A 22,982-nucleotide genomic window follows, 5' to 3' on the forward strand; every position below is an offset into this window, starting at 1 on the left:
TCTGACAATGGCTTTCCAAACACTTKAAATCGGAAACACTAATCAAGAAAACGCGTTATTATAAATAAAAGAGATTGAGTGTTGGAGACTGCCCTCATAGCCGCGAACTGAAACAAAGTAACGTTAGCAACCGAAGCACTGGTGGAAGCAAAAGTGTATCAATTAATGCAACAGAAACGACGTAAAACCAAATTGGACAGTACAATTTTTTAATGCTCATTTCACGTTTTCCGTACAAAAAATACTAAGATAGTTAGACGCTGAATTGCAAATACAAACACCAATTTACCCTCAGTAATGAGGCCCAGGAATAATATAAAGCCGAAGGCAGGGTAAGGAAGGAATGGCGAGRAGACAAGGCGGTTCATTCAATTCCATCCTCGAATGAGGAAARTCGCTCCTTTAATTCAGCTGTCCAACAAACCACACACCCGAGGGGGGAAACAATTTGCATTAGGTAAGACATAGGTTTTAAAACTTACTTTTCCCGTGCTTGGCCATCCGACGGTACAGCGGACACTTTGCCTTTAGGGAACATGGTTTTCTGAGGGAGGAGGACGCCCGTCTTCTCTTTCTGTATTTTCGCTATTTCATCTGTCAGACCATCAGTCAGCCTCGGCCGCGACCCTCTCACACTCCAACCGCACTTCTCAACCGAGCCTGGTCAATGGGAAGGGATGGGGCTAAATTGACTGGCGATTATTTTTCACCAATGAGCGTACAGTACTTCCATCTAGTCCTGCCCTAAAGTTATGTCATGCCTTTTGTTGCCAATTGGAGGTGGTTGTTACAGTAGGCAATCTACTTTACATATCCCAACGTTTATTGTCATGCAATGTTAGAATAAAAGGCAAGCTATCTTCAACATTGAGAGGTATCATCTCTAGACGATTATTTCAGCATTTCAACAAATCATTACATACCAGCACACTCCAGTTTCAGCCCTCTCTATGATGACTTATTAAATTGTCAGTTATTATTAGAGCCTTATCCATAGTATACCTTATCCATAGGACATAAGCAAATAAAACACATTTTATGTATTTTTACCCATATCCTGTTCCATTTCCATGGTTAAAATAGCTTTTGTGAAATACAAAGGTTTTAGTCCCTTAATTTAATAGATAGGCTATTAAATTGTGTGTTTTTATCATAGGCCTAGGCTACCACCTGTTTCCATCTAGTCTAATATGTATAATTGACCATTCAAGAGACTAGGCTAGATCTGAACTGAAGTAACAGCATCTTCCCCTTTAAGGACACTCAAAGTAAAAAGAGACATCTTATTGGTTGTTGATATGGAATCAGTTCACGGGTTCCTTAAAACCGCTGACTGTTCTACACGCTCTTTCACGCGTCTGTCTATCACAATTGTTGCAATTAGAATGTCCTGTTATCACATTTCTACCGTTTGTATTGTCATTAGCCTTCTGCTATTGGGAATTTTGAAAATTATAGCCTACTGTAGGCTCAKATGTAGTTGATCATTTTCCCAAAATGATTTAAGAATGTATTAATGTCTGCTCATTTTGTTTAAATCCGATTTGACTCAAACTAGGTCGCTGAAATACATTTTMCAGTTGTACATACATTTATCATCATACCTGGTGTTATGTAAATCAAATAGGCCTACAGTAGCCTTCAGATATGATAATGAATTTCAACTAAGCAGTCGATGTTCCACCATGAGAACCCACAGGATTCCGTCTAACTGGTCACAGATGGTTTATAGGGGGAACTTGAAACCGACAGTAGACTATTACTCATAGGGGTAAAATGTGACAGGAGAAACCTGCCATAGTGCGGCGCTCGTTTCACTCTGCAATGAAGAACATGGCTTTAGGCCTACAGTAAATATGACCTATAAAACAATGTAACCTGTAACCTATAACCTTATAACAACTATAGACTATTTAAGCAATAAGGCACGAGGGGGTGTGGTATAAGGCCAATATAGCACAGCTAAGGGCTGTTCTGATATCTATTAAAGGCAAATAACTCAAATAACAAAAATTAATTTACTATCTGTGTAAATAAAGTGATATATCCACGTTTCCATTTGTATTTTTTTTATGTATAGGGCCTACTTTCCTCCCAAACAGACTAAACAAATAAAAAAGCATGATTTGTGTGTGCCTATGCTACCACAGCCTCGGTCAAGAGGTCTGAACCCCTATGGCACAGTTAATAGTTCAGTACAGGGTCATTGGATCTGGATTAACTGGTGTGCCWGACTAACCGGTGTCTGTATGTAGCCTTGCTACTTTTATASCCTCGCTACTGTATATAGCCTGTCTTTTRACTGTTGATTTATTTRTTTACTTTCCTATTGTTCACCTAACACCTTTTTTGCACTATTGGTTAGAGCCTGTAAGTAAGCATTTCACTGTAAGGTCTACTACACCTGTTGTATTCGGCGCACGTGACAAATACACTTTGATTTGAAGCCCCATTTTTGGTTGTTTTCTCTCAATCGCTACATTGTTGTTAGTAGGCCAGCAACCGAAAGGTCGCTGGTTTGAATCACCGAGACAACTTTGTGAAAAAACAGTCGATGTTCCCTTGAGCAAGGCACTTAACCCTAATTGCTCCTGTAAAATCGCTCTGGATGAGAGCATCTGCTAAATAGCTGAAATGTACATTTAAATAGGGCCTAGGCCTAAGGCTTTTGATGGAAGTGTCCCCTGTTCACATTGGGGTTTGTCTATGGAACACTTCAGGAGAGTGGATTGTTGTTACCTCCCTTGTACACTGCCAATAGGTCTGGACCTATGGCACGTGTATSTATGTGTGTCTTTCGGAGGGGTTGGGTTAAAAGCGGAAGTCAAATTTCGGTTGGACCTTGTGTGCAATCAGTGGCGGATTTAYGTATAGGCGACATGGGCAGCCGCCCAGGGCGGCATCTTGCCGGGGGAAGCACAGGGCGCCCGCACAAAAAAAATCGGAATGTTGACATTTGGCGATCGGTTTTCTATCGCTCATTTGCACGTCACGTCAATGATATCATGTCACTGTGTGGGACTGTGGGTCAATTAACCTTGTCGGAGTGGGRGCCCTGATTCTAGTGTGAGCTAGGCAGGCTACTGCCTGGGAAGGTCTCCCACTCAGAAGTACTAGATGCGGAGGGGGGCGGGGGTAGGTTGACCTCCGGTCTCCCCACTGGAAGCCCGAGGTAGGGGGAGCAGGGGAATCTATCAAATAGCGCATCTCTAACTTTGTACAGTACTAATGCAACTAGGAAAATCAGTCACACTACGAAATGCTACCAAATAAACCACAATTCATTCATAATACTGTGAATATATAGTTTCACAGACATATTGTTGCAATTTTTCTGGTTTGTGCAAAATAGTTAAGAATAATATAAAACCAGTCTGCACACCACCAAGGTGAATTGGTTTAGTCTTGACTCTTGGTTGACAGTGTTGGGTGATGGGTAATGTAGTCTTGACTCTTGGTTGACAGTGTTGGGGGATGGGTAATGTATTGATGCTCAAGTGCCAAATCAACACAAATTTGCCAAATCAACACAAATTTGTTTATATTTGTCTTTATTACTTATTTTTAGATAATTATTAGTATAATTTTTGTATATATTTTTTTTTATATATGTGTTTTAAATGTTATGATTATTTGTGTTGTTCCAAATGTCTGAATAAAAATTACAGTTAGTGCAGAATGGTGCTTTTTTTGGGGGGGCAGGGGGCGCTGAAGAGGGGAGGGGAGCCATGCAAGCTAGAACCGCCGCTATGTGCCGCCAATAAAGTGATATTGATCTTAAAATTCCACCTTAAAAAGTTTAAATTAAATTGGTCACGCAACTCTAACAACAGGAGGTGTGTGYTCTGTTTAGTGGCGACACCACACTGTTACGTCCGAGGAATGYGCAGAGAGGGGGTGGTGTTTGTTGTGCGGACTTTTCTGCGGACAGTCCGTGAGACTGCCTCTACGTACGTTTTGTTGTGCACATTCATTCAAGCAAATGTGACCAGGTCGTCTGCATATCATTTCAGTTTGGGTAAGTACTTTTTTGTGTCTTGGGAAAGTATGTAAAACGTTTAATAAGCGATTGCCTAATCTTTGTTTTTAGTCTGCTCTGTCAAATTACTCTGCAGACAGACTTGAGACTTTGTGTTGTGTGGATATATACCTAGAGTTTTCTACTCCCTCGGTAGTTTCACCACGCTAATAGCCTATAGCCTATCTCATGAGTGTGGGATGATAACCGGATAATCGAATAACGGGATTGATAACGGGACCAATCCAGTTATTGGAGGTCACTGCTACTGCTCGGCTATGTCGCCATGTCCGGTGAGCACGAGACAGGTAACCATTCCATGAGAGCTGGAACAGACAGTTGATAACTTTATGCCAAATGGCCCTATGACGATTCTATCCTTCTCAGCCGTGATGGATGCATAGTCTTTAAATTGACTCTGTTTTAACCAGATAATGTGTCGAACATAAATACTGCTTTTCTTTGGAACTAATGTGTGGAATAGATTCCAATCCAAAACGATATTATACAGTATTTCTCACCGTTCTTCGAGGAAMAAATAATGGTTTTAAACATATGTCAGAGGACAAACTGAGCTGCAGATTACTCCCCAGTAAAGCATCTTGTTTTGTGAAGCACAATWACTTTTGTTGGCGCAGTGGTCCAAKATTACTGCGCTGCTTGAGCGAATTGAACTGTTAAAAACAGCAATAAATTATTTATTTAGTTATTTGTTTCATTGAGAAATGTGACTCCTTCAGAAGTTATTTTTMAAATTTCGACGAGACCCATTGTATAAACACAGCAGTTTAGGGTGGGAATTGCCTCTTGTTCACKTCGAGCATTGTTTTAGACAGATCAAAGCCAAATCCTGCTGAGAGCCAAATTGTTTTCAGACAGGAAAAAAACTGTTTTGTTCTGTTTTCCTCATACCTAGTCATGATAGATTAGGATTTCCACGAATGGGGTGCTATTAAGACCTTTGCATAATGAAATAATATATTCAAAGAGCTTGATACAACTACAATATTCCTTGTTTGTGTTTTAAAACTATTCTAGGAGCACCTYTATGATGACGAAACGTTATAATATATAATCTCGTCCACCAAACAGCTACATCTCGGGTAACAATTGAGCCTGGGGTCAATGCTATGTTGTATTATGATCCGTGACCGAATTGCAGTGGGATCGCGAAAGTACGTAKAACTGTATGGGACGATATACTGTCCAGCAGGGGCACAACTTTGGTTTTAGAAGTGGGGGGGACATAATAATTATTATTTWAAAAATGATCCAGTCTGAAAAACACTCCAAACAGCCTACTTGATGCTCGGAGGRGTCCGCATGGTCCTGAAGCACACCGTTGCCTCGTTTTGTATCACATTCCAATGATAAAACTGGGGGGGACAAAAATACAATTTCAGAATGTGGAGGGGACATGTCTCCTCTGTCCCCAGTGACAGTTTGCGCCCCTGCTGTCCAGTATGTAATAGTTATGTTCTTCTATGTTGTCACAGCTGAAAGACACGCAGGGTCTCCCTGTATTACCAACTCTGTTGATGACATCCACTTTGACCACACTATAGGGTAAGTCTTTCACTCCCTAAAACAAACCTTTTCAGTATGTTTATACTGCCTTTTAGGCTTTTGCTCAGCCACAGAAAGGAGGGCCTGCCATTCTTCCGTTTACACAGTAACCACTGTCCAATGTTGATTCTATAAATATAAATGCTTCTGTCTGTTTGCACGCAGAGTCGGACAGGTTGTCAACATCAAAGCGAAAGTCAACAGAGCCTTCACATCCAGTATGGAGGTTTGTGGGGACATCTTCTTCTTCTTTTTTTAAATCTTTGTGTAGTAGAAAGGAGAGAGAGTATAGAGTATTACTTTATTAATACCAACTTGGGAAATAGTTTTATCACAGCATTCATCATCAATGACTTACAATGACAGAACACGCAACAATGACCAACACATGATAAAAAATATATATAAACAGATTACGATAAAGGCACATGCACCAACGATAGTGTCCCTAAAATAATAGTCTGATTCAAGTGCTGTTTTCTATCCTACTCTAGGTCCCGTGTGGCTCAGTTGGTAGAGCATGGCGCTTGCAACGCCAGGGTTGTGGGTTCATTCCCCACGGGGGGACCAGGATGAATATGTATGAACTTTCCAATTTGTAAGTCGCTCTGGATAAGAGCGTCAGCTAAATGACTTAAATGTAATGTAAATGAAAACAGATAACATTTTCCAATAGAAAGACCTCGTAAAAACGTTAACCCATTACAGTCATTAAAAAGCCTCATGGCTGTGGGTAAAAATGATCATTTAAACCTCTCTGTGGAACATCTGGGCAGGATGAACCTGCTACTGAAGCTGCTTCAATGTGAATCCATGGAATAGTTGGTTTGATATAATMAATAATGTATGCAAAATAATATTTGCATACATAATGCTGCTTCACAATAGATGATACAGGTCTAGATCATGTGTTCTTTACAGTAGCATCTTCTCCTGTTTATTTCACTAATTACTTAAACTGCATCCCAAATGGCATCCCTTCCCTATATAGTGCACTGCTTTTAACCAAGGCTCATAGGGCAGTGCTTCCCAAACTCTGAGGCGTCGGCGGGAAAGGCGCAGGAACTCAAGTCGGGCTTTCAACTTACTCTTGAAAGTTGTAATTGTAGAAGGCACAGGTGCAATCTTGAAATTGGGTAGTGCCTCAGCAGTTTTCCCTTTTGTCATTGCAGACCTTAGAGAGCTATTTCTAACTTGTCAATAATGTCCAGATCAACTAGCCCTTATCAGCTAACTTTTTTWAAACTAGGTTTTTAGCCCATGGATTCTGTTTGAGTCACTCAGATATCACATGAATGCACATAAGACGTGGCAAAATGTGTAGAATTGCAGGAAATAAGCTTTAAACCTGCAACATTTTCTCCACCAACAAACATGGTGTGTACAGTTTGTTTCATGTACAGTGCTTGTGCCCATAGAAATAGATGTGGTGTGGGGCAGGGGGTTACCAATTGATGGAATGGGGGGGCCAGAGGGAAGAAGTTTGGAAACCACTGCCATAGGGCATATAGGGTGCCATTTTGGATGCCGACTTAGTAATAGATGTGTTGTGAAAATATATCTGACATGATGTGATGCCATGTGGGCACTACCCTCAGGTGGGCATCGCGGTGAGCTGTGAGGACCCGTTCAGTAACTGCCAGTGGAACGTGCGCAATGCCTTTGCCACCTTTGTGGTGTGACGCACTGAGGCGGGGAAGGTGAGGGCTGAAGAGCGAGAAAGAGGGAGAGAAAGCACCCATCTTGGTTTGACAGTGTTGGACATATCAACCACATCAATATGTCATGCTCCAATAGGAGGACACACACCGCCCACCAACACGCTGTGTGTGCGTGTGCAGATGCAGGTGACTCAGGGGACGCAGACAGAGCAGATGGAGTACAGCATCGCGGCAGAGAGGAGGAGGAAGATGATCCCCGCTGAGATCATCACAGACCTACTGAMCAGCAGCACCGCTCAACTAGGTACAGTGCAAACAGGAAGCATTGGAACTAAGGCATGGAGTTTTTCCTTACATGACCCGACCAGGAAGGTCACAAAATGCTTTAGACGTCCAATTTCCCTCTTATCTCGAATGTAAAATAGCTGCCCTTATCAGTGGTAGTCACACCCATGCCACGGCCTGTTGTCCAGTGCAGTTGCATTGCACTCTCGTGTGTGTGTGTGTGTGTGTGTGTGTGCGTACTTGTGTGCCAGGAGTACAAGGACGCAGTGCCAGTCGAGCGGACGCAGGTAGAGAGCGTGGCGCTGGTGCTGCCGCCCCATGCCAACCACCAGGTCAGCACCGTCGGCGGGCAGATCCATGGCCTGGATGGAGAACGTGGCCACCATCGCAGCCCATTGAGTCCTATTATATCTGTGACCTGCCCGTCTTTCTGAACTCATAGAGATACTGAGGTTTCTTATTGTGTCAAAATGTGGATGTAGTTGTAGTAGACTGAGTAGATTGGCCACAACAGGGTTGAGCCTCCGTAGAAGAAGTGAGATGGATTAATAGTCTCCCTCCCGCCTTGTTCCTCTCTCTCCCCTCTTTCTCTCTCGCTCTCTCTCTCCCACTTTCGCACACACATCCATTCTCCAGTCGTCTGTGTAGCGCCCACCCCACTCTGAGGACCATAGACATGTTCCACTTTCGGGCTCCGTCTCACATTGGTGACCGGCTGGTGCTGAAGGCCATTGTTAATAACGCCTTCAAGAACAGGTGAGGAGGAATTAGTCTGAAAAGTACACTGAACAAAAATATAAACYAAACATGTAAGAAAACTGAACAAAAATATAAACGCAGCATGTAAAGTGTTGGTCCCCTGTTTCATGAGATGAAATAAAAGATCCCYGAAATGTTCCATACACACACAAAGCTTATTTCTCAAAAAATGTGTGAACAAATGTATTTATTTATATCCCTGTTAGTGAGCATTCTCCTTTGTCAAGATACTCCATCCACCTGACAGGTGTGGCATATCAAGTAGCTGATTAAAGAGCAGGATCATTACATAGGTGCACCTTGTGCTGGGGACAATAATAGGCCACTAAAATGRGCAGTTTTGTCACCTAACACAATGCCACAGATGTCTAAAGTTGAGGGAGCGTGCAATTGGCATGCTGACTGCAGGAATGTCCACCAGACCTGTTGACAGAGAATTGAATGTTCATATCTCTACCATGAGCCACCTCCAACATCATTTTAGAMAATTTGAGAGTACTTCCAACCGGCCTCACAACCGCAGACCATGTGTATGGCGTTGTGTGGGCGAGCGGTTTTKTGATGTCAACATTGAGAACAGAGTGCCCCATGGTGGCYGTGGGGTTATGATATGGGCAGGTGATTATCGATTGGCAATTTGAATGCACAGAAATACCTCAACGAGATCCTGAGGCCCATTGTGAGGCCCATTTTCTTTTTTTTTGAATCTGTAACCAACAAATGCATATCTGTATTCCCAGTCATGTGAAATCCATAGATTAGGGCCTAATGACTTTGTTTCAATTGACTGGTTTCCTCATATGAACTGTAACTCAGTAAAATCGTTAATTGTTGCATGTTACATTTGTATTTTTGTTCAGTATAGCTACTGAACTAACAACAAACAAGAAATGGGAAACTGGTCTCATTCTATTTAACCTGTCAATGCGTGTTTGCTTGTCGGTGTGTGTGTGTGTCTCTGTGTGTTATGTTTCAGTATGGAGGTAGGTAGGTGTGTGTGCAGAGGCCTACCAGGGTGCGGGTGCGTTGCGGCACATCAACAATGCCTTTATGACCTTTTGAGGTGCTGGACAAAGGCAGAAAGCCACGCACGTTGCCCCGGATACGACCCAAACTGGTGGTGAGTTCTACAGAAGCCCTCTGATGCACAGACTACTGTACCTGTGGAGCGAGACAGTTTGTGTTTGGGGGGGTGTGGGGGGGTGTGCGAGTATGCGTGTCTGTGTTTGAGAGAGATAGTGTATGTATACGTGCAAGAAAGTGTGCATGTACGTGTGTATGGAGGTCAATTAAGCAATAAYGCYTGAGAACCAGTGGACTATGAAGCAATAAGGTCTGAGGAGGTGTGGTATATGACCAATATACCATGGCTAAAGGCTGTTCTTAGGCACAACGCAACACAGAATGGCTGGACACAGCCCTTAGCCGTGGTATATTGGCCATATATCACAAACCCCCAAGGTGCCTTATTGCTATAATAAACTGGTTACCAAAGTAATTAGAGCAGTAAAAATACATTTGTCATACCCATGGTATACGGGCTGATATACCATGGCTGTCAGCCAATCAGCATTCAGGGCTTGAACCACCCAGTTTAGAATAGTGAATAACACACGGCTGTAATTAGGGGAAATAACCCTTAGGAGTGTCTTATTCACCATAATTCATGGGTCAAGTACCTTATTGCTTTTATCAAATGGTTAGCAAAATACAGTTGAAGTCAGAAGTTTACATACACTTAGGTTGGAGTCATTAAAATTTGTTTTTCAACTACTCCACAAATTTCTTATTAACAAACTATAGTTTTGGCAAGTCGGTTAGGACATCTACTTTGTGCAGGACACAAGTAATTTTTCCAACAATTGTTTACAGACAGATTATTTCACTTATAGTTCAGTGTGTCACAATTCCAGTGGATCAGAAGTTTACATACAATACACTAAGAAGTACTCTGTGCAGGCTTCAGTATCTGCGAGGAGTCCGACTCAGGGTGGGCCAATGGGGCTCTTTGTTAGCTCAGCGAAAAGCTAGCCTGGTCCAAGATCTGCTTGTGCTGTAAAGCCTACTTTGGTCGTTCTCATCCCAAACATGACAATGACCGTAGTTGGCAAGACAGTACAAATAGATCTAGGACCAGGCTAACTGTGCTTCTTTTCTTCACACTGTGTATTCACCCTTATTCTATAAGCTGAGAATGTGGAAATCTATATGGACCACTGATCTCATTGTCTCTGTGTATTTTGCCTCAGATCTCCTACTACAACCAGGCCACACCGGGAGTCCTCCATTATATCTCCAACGACATCGCAGGCCCTTCTTCCAGCYTCTACGGCACCTTTCACTCCTGCAGCAAGTACCGAGAGGAGAACAGAGACAGCCTAGCCACCCTGCCCCCTTCCGACCTGTGACGGAATGGTATCATCCTGATCCCCTCTGTCCTGTCACAAATGGTACAGTCCTGGAAGCTCTGCCCCTTTGACCTATGATAGAATGGTACCATTCTCCTGGCCGCCTTGCACCACTCTGGCCTGTGAAAGATGGTATCCCCCAGCACCCTTCTGCCTTGTTACTGAATGACACCGTCCTGCTGCCCTGCACTCCTACCAATATGTGCACTTGGAAAGGACCAGGTAGCTTCTCCTTGGGAGACCTGATAACGCCAGTTCTGGGATATCCCCCGACCCCAACTGCCAAGGAAATCTGTACTTTTGCATTTCTAAAATGTGGGATTTTCAAATGTGGGACTAGTTTTGGGATTACTAATGTTTGTTACTCTTATTGGTTACTCTCTTTGTTACATCATGATCTTCCAGACCAGTGTACATTTCCACACTACAGGTTACTCTTATCTCTTAAGACTGTCAGCTGGTGAACGTTCATTAGAATAATATTATATAGAATTCACCTCATCTTTTGATATTATGTGCAATACTTAACAATATTTGTGTTTAGTTAGGATTTATCTGGACATTAAACAGTTAGTAGCCCTATGAACAGGAGAAGTATGCAAACTGGTTTGCTATGCAGTTGAGTCTGACATGTTTGTACATGTTTTTGTCTTGTCTCTTGCTACCGAACTGTGGATAAAAAAAGCAGACTAGTTCAAGTAGGAGTATTTACACGCATTTTTTTTTTTTTATAATAGGCTATTTTCTACCTCCTTAAATCACATTCTTAATCCACCATTTGCCTTTCGAATCTGTAGTCGAGATATACATATACTGTATTTGTGATAGCATTTTGATTTGGGAGACTAGTGTACTGTATAATCTCAGAATGAGCCAAATACACTTTGCTTCACAACAGGAATTTCAACAAGAGTAGACGCCACGAGGTGAATAAATAGCCATGATTTCACTCAACAATAAACACAATAGACCAGTGACCCCTTTGTTCGACCTCTCCCTTGTGCCTTACTCCTTGTGGTTTCATAAACAGAATAAAAGAGAAACAAATACCCAAAAAAAACTGTACATAGCATTTAACCCTTGACAAGCACTGCAATGGCGGATGGATACTGGGGGGACCAGAGGTGGCGATTATAAGACCTTCCTAGATGCCTCTCAAATGATCAATAAGCTTGCGATGCTATGTAGGTGGTGGGGGAAAAGGGTCTGTTTTAACATCTTTTATACATTATGATTATAAATGTCATGTGAAGCATCTATGTTGGCTTTATAAAGGGTTTTCAAAATCATTCTGAATGACGATGKGATTAAGGTACATTTAGAGGTAGAGAACAGTTACAATCCACCTGTTGACCGTACAGTACCTGTCCTCTATGCATCCCTTGATGAGTTTCCAGTTTTCAATGATCTCGTCAGAGATCACAAAGTTATCCAGAGTCTTCAGTGACCAGATGCTGTTGACGATGCAGTGTCTGTATTTACCCTTTAAGCACAGGGGGCTTGTCGTAGAGGGTCAACGCTGTGAGGTTAAGACAGCCTGACAGATCCTCAATGTTCTTCCTAGTCCCCATGTTGTTATCATGGAGATGGAGAAGCTGGAGTCATCTCAGGCTGTCCTAGAACACTACGCCAGGCAGGGAAAAGACAGATGGAAAACATCTAGCTCTGGTCCAGGGCGTRAGTGCTCGTTCCTCCACTAGTGTACCTCATGAACACTAGTGGAGGAACGTGTACTAATGCCCTGGACCAGAGCTAGAATGCATCATGCTCACATTTCATGTTCTGCAAAATGTGGAACAAGTGTTCCACACGTCACACACATGTTGTTCCACATAATATAAAACTCCTTAAAAAAGGGGTAGAAGTCTGGCACATCCAAAGCATCCGTAAAACTCAAAGGCTGTATCTCATGACCAGAGCCCAATGAGGCATAAATGGGACAATAGTGAATAAGGTGTCATTTGGGACAAAACATTTAAGAGAGCGAGATATTAGTCATGACTCATGATGTTATAGTACGATACAGAATATAAATGGATCACTACATTAAACAAATCACATACACAAAGATAGAGACAGTAGCATCCAGGTATAGCGAAGTAATAAGATATACCACATAAATATCAAGTGAATTGAGTCGWATCCAGGTCTCCCTTCCYAAAGAGGTCTTCTGACCTCAATGGGACTTCCTGGTTAAATAAAGGTTAGGCTTAAATAAAAAAAAGTTTCATTTTATTCTAAATGACCTGCAGCATGCCCGATTGTCCAGGTTTTTCAGCAGTAAGCTGCCATAACAACCTGTTTAGGGTCAGTTTATTTCTCCTCCTMTTCCAAACCTGCCCATGGCTCAGTATAAAGTCCTCTGGGCATTGAGTGAATCATTTTCTCCAGGGGTATTCATATTTTCCCTCTGATTTGTTGAGGCATATTATAGGCTAGTCGTGAATATTACAATAGTAGCCTAGCCACATTTGTTGGAATTTACATCTAACAAAAAGTTAATAAAACCAAAAGTTGGCAATAAAGAAAAMACCCTACAATGATATTAAATAAAATATTAAGTTAAATATTCAGCTTTTTTTTGTTGAGAATAAGATTTCTGATAACAATTAAGMTATTCACTGTGCAGTGTTGCCATCCCAGTGTCAGTGAACATCAATATGTTTCGTGTTGTCATGGCTACAATTAATATGCACACCTTCAAAGGTTTGGCTTTGCAGAGGCAGAGAGCAAGCAAGGTGTGTTTCTCGCTTTGTTGTCACCTTTTATCAAATAAAATACAAAGGTATTCTCATAACATTTCGTCCAGTTCCAATAAAAGACAACCAACAGRTGTAGGTAATGGGGCTAGGGCTATTTACATGGCTGAAAGAAACGAACGGATGACTAAATGTTGAAAATAAATGTTTCTCTGAATGTAGGCTATGAATTGGACTGCATTCATCATTGAACCTTTAGCATACACATTTCTACAAGCATCACAACTAGTCCTACACTAACTAGCCCAATTGTTTTGGTCTGTTGCCTGTTACAGCCTATGTTGCGCATTTTACACATGGCAGCCCGGACCTGTGTGACCAAAAATTTAAATGGAAAATCCAGTGTTGGGGAGTATAGTTACATGTAGCTAAACTAGTAATTTAACTACATCTTGCAGTGCCTTGGTGGTAGTTTAACTAAATTCAAATCCTGGTTGTGTTTTTAGTAATAAATAACTTTTTTTGTGATGTAGCGGTGTAGCTACTGGAACTACACATTACTTATTTTGCAAAAATAAAAAACATATGGGTGAGGTAGGCAATAATTTGCTTTCTTTGTCAGCATCAGACCTGACATTGTTCTGTTAATAACATATGACTCCAAAGTGATTTGTTATTGCAATGTTATAGTCTTACATATGATTCCAAAGTGATTTGTTATTGCAATGTTGTAGTCTATGACATTGAAGATTTAGATATGATGATTCATCACAAAGTACTTTGGATATAGCCAACTACTTTTTTAAAGAAACTTTAGTTGAGTAAACTATATTTTCTTTACAGGTAGCTTTAGTGTATCTTAACTTCTTCCAGTGTGAAATCATTGGTAGCTTGGTAAACTATATTTTAAGAGTAGCTTCCCAAACACGGGTAAATTCCCAAACGCTCTTCGTTACGTTCGTTTTTACAACTCACCCTGTTGCTTGTTTTGTGATGGATATGATGTCCACACCTTGTTGCCTACTGACACTTTTTCCTTTTTCTTCTTCTTTAAATTTGTATAGGCAGATCGCAACCAACAGAAAGGTGCATACACGCCACCTACCGTACTGGAGTTTGAGGCCGTTCCTATTCATCTATTTCGCTTATCTAGCCCCGTGTTTCCGCCTACTGTTCTGGAGTGTGAATTTGTTACACTGTGACACAAAAGGGAAGAGAAAAAAGGACAGGAAAAAGGGAAGAAAAATTGCCCTTCCACCTAACCCTACACCCATTAAAACCCCACCACTATTCCACTATTTGACCCTATCTGATCCTACACCAGGCCGGCAGCCTGGGAGAACGGGACACTATCATTCAACACAACTTGTAACTCCTCTGCAGTAACACATCTTACACCCAAGTACTTCTCTGCAGCTGCCACCACAACATATATTTTCTGTGATTTATGTTCACTTTCTACAGTACAGTTGATAAACCATGGCCATAAACGCTAAGAAGCCAACCTCACTGAAACATATGTTGTTCCTATCACTCTCTATTGGCCTCGGCCTACTCACAGGGAGCCTCTTAGGATCCCTCACCCTGGACCCATCTTCCTCTACTACTTTCTTCACTGTCTCAGCATACGACACCTTCCCCACTGGGCACAGACGTTAATTCAACATCTATTCCACATTGATCATTTAATTGAAATGGCGTGGGTCTATACTACTCTGATCCTGGCAACCTCGACCTGCCTTTCTCTCACCGGACACTTCTGATCTCCAGCACCATGGGTACCCCTACAGTTAACAGCTTTTTTAAACTGATACTACACATTCCTTTGTCTCATGCCCTCCTGTACACTTCTCACTTCTATGAATCTCCCTRCTACGCCCTGCTGCAACATAAGCATAAGCTTGGCAAACTGTAATGGGTTTGGGACAAAAGCTCTCACGGGATAACTGACACATGCTAACTTGACTTTGTCGGGTAAAGACGGCATCAAAACTCAGCAGGACAGACAGCGTCTTCTCTGTTTCACCACGCTCTACACCAGGTCTGCGTCGCTCCAAACGGCGGGCATCACAGYCACTGGGAATCTTCCATTTCAGTTGGTCCTCCTCAACACGTAACATCATTCGAGTTATCACTCCTTTCAATGGCGGCCTGATCCGGAAAGCAAAGCAAGTCACAGGTCTTSTCCCGAGGCACGTGGTGCGGAGCGCCTGCTCCGTCTGGACAAAAAACACACAACAAATCATCACGATTTAACAGTCCCCAACCTCTTRTCCACCCACCCTGATACCCAGGGGCACAACTTTCACTGGGGACAGGGGGAGGACATGACATTCTGAAATTGCATTTCTGCAATTTTATAATTGGAAAGTGATACAAAATGAGTCAACAYTGTGCTTTAGGACCATGCGGACACCTCTGAGAGGTCGGGTAGGCTGTTTATTATAATTATGTCCCCCCCACTTCTAAAACCAAAGTTGCYCTCCTGCTGACACCACATATGGGTCAGCCAGAAGGCAAGGATTCCTTCTCTCCAAAAATCTCACTCAAACTGGGCTCCCACAGGCGTGAACTCGGCGGTGTTTACCGCACCTCAGGCCCTTCTCGGAGGTCTCTGAAGATGCTCTGGGTTCAGTMCAGGGGGCAGTGGACTCCGAACTCAAATCCACATGTTGTGCACTTTTCTTTCTCTTCTTCTTCTCCAGGARGGTCCGCACGAGCCCAAAGACTGTCTCATTGATGTTATCAGCAGGGCTGTCTTGGGGCCGGGCAGCCTTCTTATCAATGGTCTTCCATATCACAACCTATGTGTTGTGACAATTGCTTTGGTTGCTCTATAACCTGTTAATGCATATGCCTTGCGACTATGATATAGAAGCCTAAAGGCCGAGACAATAAGACAGTGGCGGAATAAATTCAACACCTTTGATTTATTGCAAAATCATATAGCAACCTCGTCTGGTGAAGTCCACAACGCATATTGCACYTAACAAACAGTTATATGACCTACAACATGGTCAAGCAAGTTAATGTTTCCGACATTTTCGGACCACTAAACAACTATTGATTTAGAACCACAGAGATTTACCACACGTCGCAAAGAAAGCTGCCTCCAATATTCCAGCACCATTTCAACTTCAACATCATCAAATCACCTCTGCTTAGTCTAATACAGTGTCAACTAAAAGATACCAAAAACGATTTAGCCCAATCTACATAAGCTAAATATGATGTGTCTGGCCATGGTTCTGTTTTCTGTTTGCGCATGTCTGCACGCGCGTTCGTGCAGTAGAAAAACATGTTGACTCACCCTACTTGTAGAGAAAKGCCGATGTCATCCTCCTCTCTTTCTTGTTGATGAAACGTCTATCAACCACTCTGTCATACAGTACACGCTTTTATTTTTTGTTGTCCTAGTCTACCTTCCATTCATGGACAACGTGAGCTAGTTAACATTAGCCTTCTACATCTAGCTACATATTGCACTTCCACCCTCACAGGCCAGGGGCACAACAATGTATGAATTAATGGTTGGATCAGAATCGCCGTTATAATCATTGGCCAGTACAGAGAACTAAGTAAAACCACAAGTCCAAATCACTATCTCCATCCATGGGTAATTTAGGAAAGGGACAATTTTAGCTAGCTAGCTAGCCACCAGAGGACAACAACACAATGAGACGCAACAATTCAAGTTGTTTATGTTATCTAAGTGATTTGATTGGAGAGACGCCAAATCCAAGCTGGCTTCCTTTCACACTTTTTTTCAGGCAGGACCATTCACAGCTGAGCTAAACGCTGCTTGGCAAATGTTTTATACTTTTTTTGTCAAGTGATGCCAACTGCTCACTGCGTTCGCTTACATTCAATGCAACGGACGGCAACAATGTCATACTCGTTTGGACCAGACAGCATCAGATAGATGGCCTTCAAGTAGAGAGACAGAGGGGCGCTGTTTCGCTCGCTCGGATGCTTTCTCCTGTGAGATACATTCAGCCTCTTGCGAATTGAAGGGAAATTATGAAACTCAAAAAAATATGAGACAAAAGATACATTATTATTCCTTTTTATATATATTTTTGGGGGGGTACATTTTTGGGGGAAGCCTGGCTTCCCTTGGCTTCCATGAATACACGCCACTGCTCATCAATGTCATTTTCGGCCTTCTGTAGTGTAACAGTATAACTTTAGACCGTCCCCTCGCCCCGACACGGTCGCGAACCAGGGACCRTCTGCACACATCAACAACGGTCGCCCACGAAGCGTCGTTACCCATCGCTCCACAAAGGCCYCGGCCCTTGCAGAGCAAGGGGCAACACTACATATTGGTTTCAGAGCAAGTGACGTAACTGATTGAAATGCTACTAGCGCGTACCCGCTAACTAGCTAGCCATTTCACATCCGTTACAGTAGCACTATATCAAACATGTTCTTGCAGGTGTCCATGTCTGATGGATTTATTTATAAAGACGAGTGTGCTCGCATACTCCCTTAATAAAAGACATTCGCTTGAAAAACTCCCGAGTGGTGGTCTAAGGCACTGCATCTCAGTGCAAGAGGTGTCACTACTGTCCCTGGTTTGAATCCAGGCTGTATCACATCTGGCTGTGATTGGGAGTCCCATAGGGCGGTGCACAATTGGCCCAGCATCGACAGGGTAGGCCGTCATTGTAATTAACTGACTTGCCAAGTTAAATACAATTTAAAAAGCGGCAATAGTACTGTTTGTCCATTGTGAGACGCCGTAGACAGTATACACTTCCTCAAAMTAGCCAGAATTAATCTAAAATAACTCAAGAAATCGGTCATTAATTGCAGTATTTCTGGTGCAGTATTTCTCAAGAAAAAAAATGCATTCAAATGATTCGTCTCTTGTTGAATGACAACAATTACTTTATTGAATAATCCCTATATATATATATTTTTTTTTAAATGTGTGTGTCAGACACCGCCAATCCACTAAAAACCTCTCGACCCACCAGTTGAGAATCGCTGGGCTATGTTGTAGCCAAAACCTTCTGTGTCATTGAATCGATTAAATAATTAGTTACTTTGTAACTAGTCTCTCYCTGCCTGACAGAATGGCTACTTTTTTGCAGTCTTGTACAACATTGTGGATAAATAAAGATGTCCTTTACCATTGAATAAAATTTATAATTTCCGGTCTACTTAAGGTCCCATAGACACCAATGCGATAGCAGCTGGGCCTGGTCTACTATGAACGAGAAGAAAATGAGGGAGTGGGATGTCTCGCATCCTCTTCGGTCTCTGATTGCAGCCCMCGGGCATAATAATAACCATGTGACCAAACCCGGAAATTAGGCAGGTGACATCACTGCAGCAGTTTCGAGTCAGAGCATTTAAATTTCAATCCATTCCATATCCACAAGAACTGAATAGGCTACATTTAAAAATTGAATGACGCAAATGTGATGTTAGTTGTTCTGCGGACGCCCGTTTCGTATGCATTAGACCACTTGACTTTGAGCCAGGAGAATGAACGAACAAGGAAGTAAAAAGTTGCAAATTGCAACAATGGAGAAACTTGAGAGATTCGATACATTACGTGGTAAGTGTAGCCTATTGTAACTATTCAAACTTGAAGGGTTCAATGTAAAAGCTTTAGGATAGTGACTTCTACAAAATGTGATTGACTGATTGATTGATAGGCAGTAGTAGCCTAGTCACCAGTCATAGGCTATCAGTGTCATTTAAGTCATGTTTGCTTGTCATTTAGGTAAGCWGGTGCAACCTGGAGAGTTTTGGGATCTAGTTGTTTTAACCGCTGTAGATGACAACCAGAGAGAAGCATACGAGCTTCAGATCTCAGAGAAACTTGAGAGGAAAGAGATCCCACTTGGCATTTCATATCACGTGTTCTCAGATCCACCTGGAGCCAAAATAGGTGAGGGATAACCCATCCTGATTTGTGCTGATTATGGACCAGTTTTGCCGGGTGGGTATAATTTGTGGAACGTTCCAACAGGAATCTGTTCTAAAAACGTAAAGTATAAGGTTGCCAACAAACAACGCATACAAAGTAGCACGATCAACTCACCACGTAGCTTATTCTTAATGTTTGTCCATAGGCTACCAGAGTGAGAACAGACATTTTCGGAATAAACATGGTGAGTGAAAAATGGAATGAAATAGCCCTCTCCCTACCCGGTGTCTCATTCGGCCGCTATACAACTTTGAATGCGTTGTTTGTTGACAACCTTGTTATTTACGAAGTTTTTGGTACAGATTCTCGTTGGAACGTTCCACAAATTATACCAACCCAGTTTTGCCTTTTGAATCACACTGAATAAGATTACATGGACAAGGCGGACCTGATCCTAGATTCCTACTCGGAGAACCTTGATACATACTGCCCCTAATTTCACTGAAGCATTTCACTTTGACTGAATGGAACTTCTCTCGCAGGAAACGGAGGCGCAACACTGTACTCTCTGCAACYGCTGGAAGACATCTATGGGAAGGCGCTGGGTGGATACAGGGTCCTTCTGATTCATGCAGGTATAATCGCTCATTACATTGTAAAACTGTATATTAGTTGGAAATTATTTGAAAGTGATATAAATGTAAGATAGGCCTATATTATTTAAAATAATTATGCAAGCACTACTGTAAGTCTATTGTAGGTAACTGCTAAATGGTGTATATTTTTGACTGTTATCAAATAACTTTGATTTTCCTAGGTGGATTCAGTCAGCGTTTGCCCAATGCTAGTGCCCTGGGGAAAATCTTCACCCCCATACCCCTGGGTGACCCTCTTTACCAGATGCTAGAGCTCAAACTGGCCGTGTTTGTGGATTTCCCCAAGCACATGAAACCGGGTGTGCTGGTGACCAGTGCGGATTGCATAGAGCTCTACAGCATAGCGGAGGATGAGAACATCAGGTTTGACAGGTCTGGGTTCACCGCTCTAGCCCATCCCTCCCCCATCTCCATTGGAACAACCCATGGAGTATTTGTGCTGGACCAGAAGGAGAAGTCTGTATTGGCTGACATGGAATACAGGACCTGCCTCCATTTTCTGCACAAACCTAGCGTCAAGAAGATGCATGAAAATGGTGCTGTGTGTAAGAACCAGGATAGCTGTATGTCACTTCTGAGTGATGCAGAGTTTGTGTACACAGACAGTACATATTATGTAGATTACAACACTGCAATGTCATTGCTTAGTCTATTCCGAGAAGTGGGTCCTTTGGGCTGTGAGATAGATGCCTATGGGGACTTCCTTCAGGCCCTGGGTCCCCAAGCCACGGTGGCTTACACCAACAACACTGTCAACGTCACCAAGCAGGAGAGCAACCTGGTGGAGATGCGTCAGAAGATCTTCCACTGCCTTAAGGGAACCCCGCTCAACCTGGTGGCTCTCAACCACTCCAAGTTTTACCACATCGGCACCACCACAGAGTACCTCTTCTACCTCACAGAGGACCCGTGCCTGAGGGGTGAGCTGGGACTATACAAGGTGCTAGGCTACAGCCAAAACTTTAGCTGTAAGGTCTGCTGTGCGATGCACAGTGACGTGAAGCCCGGCTGCTCTTTAACACCAGGCTCGGTGGTAGAYTACTGTAGGCTGGAGGCCGGCGCTCATGTTGGCGGGCGGACCATTCTCAGCGGCTGCTGGGTAGGTGCGGGCCTGAAGGTGCCTGATGGAACCTTCATGCACTCCCTCTGCGTGAACCGGGAGGGCCAAACCTGTTTTGTTACCGTCGCCTTCGGCATCGAGGACGACCTCAAGAAGAGCGTGGGGGCCCCTGCGAATATGGAGAGCTTGAACCTGTTCGGGGACAGTTTGGTCGAGTGCCTGGCCAAGTGGGGCCTGAGTCCCGAGAGCCTGAGGTTTTCTGGTGACACATCGAGTTGTAGTCTTTGGAACGCCTGTCTCTTCCCTGTGTGCCCGYACATGCGCGACTCGTTCTCCCTGACTCTGGAGATGCTGCAGCCCGGCGGGTCCACTGTCACGTTGCCCCCAGGCACCAAGCTGATGTCTCTACAGGAGGCCCTGCAATGTAAAAACTTGGAGGAGATGCTCAAGTACAGGAAGAAACTAATGGAGGATGTAAAGATGAAGAAATGGAGCTGACTGTGATCTATAGTGATAACTAGGCTACTATTGATTGTAATACCATTGTGCCTTTTGTAATCATGATGGGAAGGATTGTGTGTTAAATTGAACAGAAGTAGGGATACAATGTGGTGGGCATTTGGTAGCATTCAGGTACAATGGCTGGATCAGCTGTTTGATACATAAACGGAACTTTTGGATGTAGCTTTTTTTTGTTACAAAGATGTTATTTCTGTAGTATTTAAAAAATTGTCTATGGGGAAATTATTGGGTAATGACAATCCATTTTGTAATAATTACAAAAAATATTTGAAATTTGTGTTTGTCTCTTCATTGTCCTATGCTGGTGTGGGACACTTTCCTCAGAATTAAAATAGATTCTGGTACTGTGCTCAATTTCAGAGCGCAAGTGTAAGGGACAGCTTTTGACATCCTGTACAGCAGTGCAAGCTCTAGACTTTTGGGGGCCCTATGAAGCAAGATTTGGTTGGGGGGCCCCCACCAAGTGAGCAATTCTTTTTGGTGGCCCCCCTCTTGACAATGGAGAGAACATTTGATGTTTTAAAGCAAGTTTTCTGCAGTTCTACTAATTTTGCAATGGGGCAGAGAGAATTATCTGCAGTTTTAAAGCTAATTTCCTGAAATTCTACACATTACTTATTCCATGTTAATGATATCTGAGTGAGAGTGATGAACAAAATCAGTATGGGCCCCCTGGAGGTCAGGGCCCCTGGGCACGTGCCCTGCTTGCCCGGTCGGTAATTTGGCTATGATTACTACAAGATTAGCAAACTGACTAGATTAATATYTCAATTTAAAAATTGTCAGATGACKTGGCTAATTGAGTGACTGAAAYAACAAGAGGAAAACTGCTGATGCACAACCACATTTCGAACTTGCATCTTGTGTATGCTACTATTCTAACTCAACAGTAAGTTGAGCCCCGACTGTCGCTMATGCCTGGAGCCGGCCCTGCAGCAGTGTTTCCCAACTCCAGTCCTGGAGTACCCCCAAAGGCACACAATTTTGTTGTAGCCCTGGACAAACTCACTTGATTCAACTTGTCAACTAATCATCAAGCCCTGGATGAGTTGAATCAGGTGAGTTTGTCTGGGCMGGGCCCACAACAAAAGTGTGTGCTGTTGGGGGTACTCGAGGACAGGAGTTGGGAAACAATGCTACACAGTAATATATAGGTAGTGGCCTATCGGCATTCATTCGGAGTCAAGTTTCTAGTCTATGATGTCATGCTGGTYTGATTGTTTGGTTTCCCCAGAGAGAATATCAGATATCCACCAGTCTGAGGTCCTGAGGGCTCTGGAGCAGGTTTTCATCAAGGAACCCTCAGTACTTTGCACCGTTCATCTTTGCCTCAATCCTGACTYGTCTCCCAGTCCCTGCTACTGAAAAACATCCCCACAGCATGATGCTGCCACCACCATGCTTCACCGTAGGGATGGTGCTAGGTTTCCTCCAGACGTGATGCTTGGCATTCAGGCCAAAGAA

The 22,982-nt window shown here is 43.0% G+C and overlaps 3 protein-coding genes across 6 annotated transcripts in view; 2 read left to right on the forward strand and 1 right to left on the reverse strand.

Annotated features, from left to right (window-relative positions):
- Positions 1 to 668, reverse strand: part of LOC111975687 (single-stranded DNA-binding protein 3) — a 28,154-nt gene extending 27,486 nt beyond the window's left edge. For 3 of the 4 annotated variants that reach the window (XM_024004200.2, XM_024004199.2, XM_024004198.2), the window contains exon 1: positions 483 to 667. In XM_024004200.2, the coding sequence (XP_023859968.1) occupies positions 483 to 538 (56 nt within the window). In that variant the 5' untranslated portion in view covers positions 539 to 667. Of the gene's footprint in view, positions 1 to 482 lie in introns of all 4 variants that reach the window. The other variant, XM_024004201.1, reaches the window with a different exon arrangement.
- Positions 669 to 3,709: 3,041 nt separating this feature from the next.
- Positions 3,710 to 11,674, forward strand: LOC111975844 (acyl-coenzyme A thioesterase 11-like). The gene is made up of 7 exons (XM_070447472.1): positions 3,710 to 4,018; positions 5,515 to 5,584; positions 5,750 to 5,810; positions 7,426 to 7,549; positions 8,167 to 8,286; positions 9,266 to 9,409; positions 10,539 to 11,674. The coding sequence occupies exons 1-5, from the start codon at positions 3,883 to 3,885 to the stop codon at positions 8,193 to 8,195; spliced, it is 420 nt and encodes a 139-aa protein (XP_070303573.1). The 5' UTR covers positions 3,710 to 3,882; the 3' UTR covers positions 8,196 to 8,286; positions 9,266 to 9,409; positions 10,539 to 11,674.
- A 7,026-nt stretch (positions 11,675 to 18,700) lies between these two features.
- fpgt (fucose-1-phosphate guanylyltransferase) lies at positions 18,701 to 21,791 on the forward strand. The gene is made up of 4 exons (XM_024004818.1): positions 18,701 to 18,965; positions 19,134 to 19,301; positions 19,823 to 19,915; positions 20,098 to 21,791. The coding sequence occupies exons 1-4, from the start codon at positions 18,893 to 18,895 to the stop codon at positions 21,492 to 21,494; spliced, it is 1,731 nt and encodes a 576-aa protein (XP_023860586.1). The 5' UTR covers positions 18,701 to 18,892; the 3' UTR covers positions 21,495 to 21,791.
- Positions 21,792 to 22,982: the final 1,191 nt, after the last annotated feature.

The sequence above is a fragment of the Salvelinus sp. IW2-2015 genome, linkage group LG16, assembly GCF_002910315.2.
Source record: "Salvelinus sp. IW2-2015 linkage group LG16, ASM291031v2, whole genome shotgun sequence".
NCBI lineage: Eukaryota > Metazoa > Chordata > Actinopteri > Salmoniformes > Salmonidae > Salvelinus > Salvelinus sp. IW2-2015.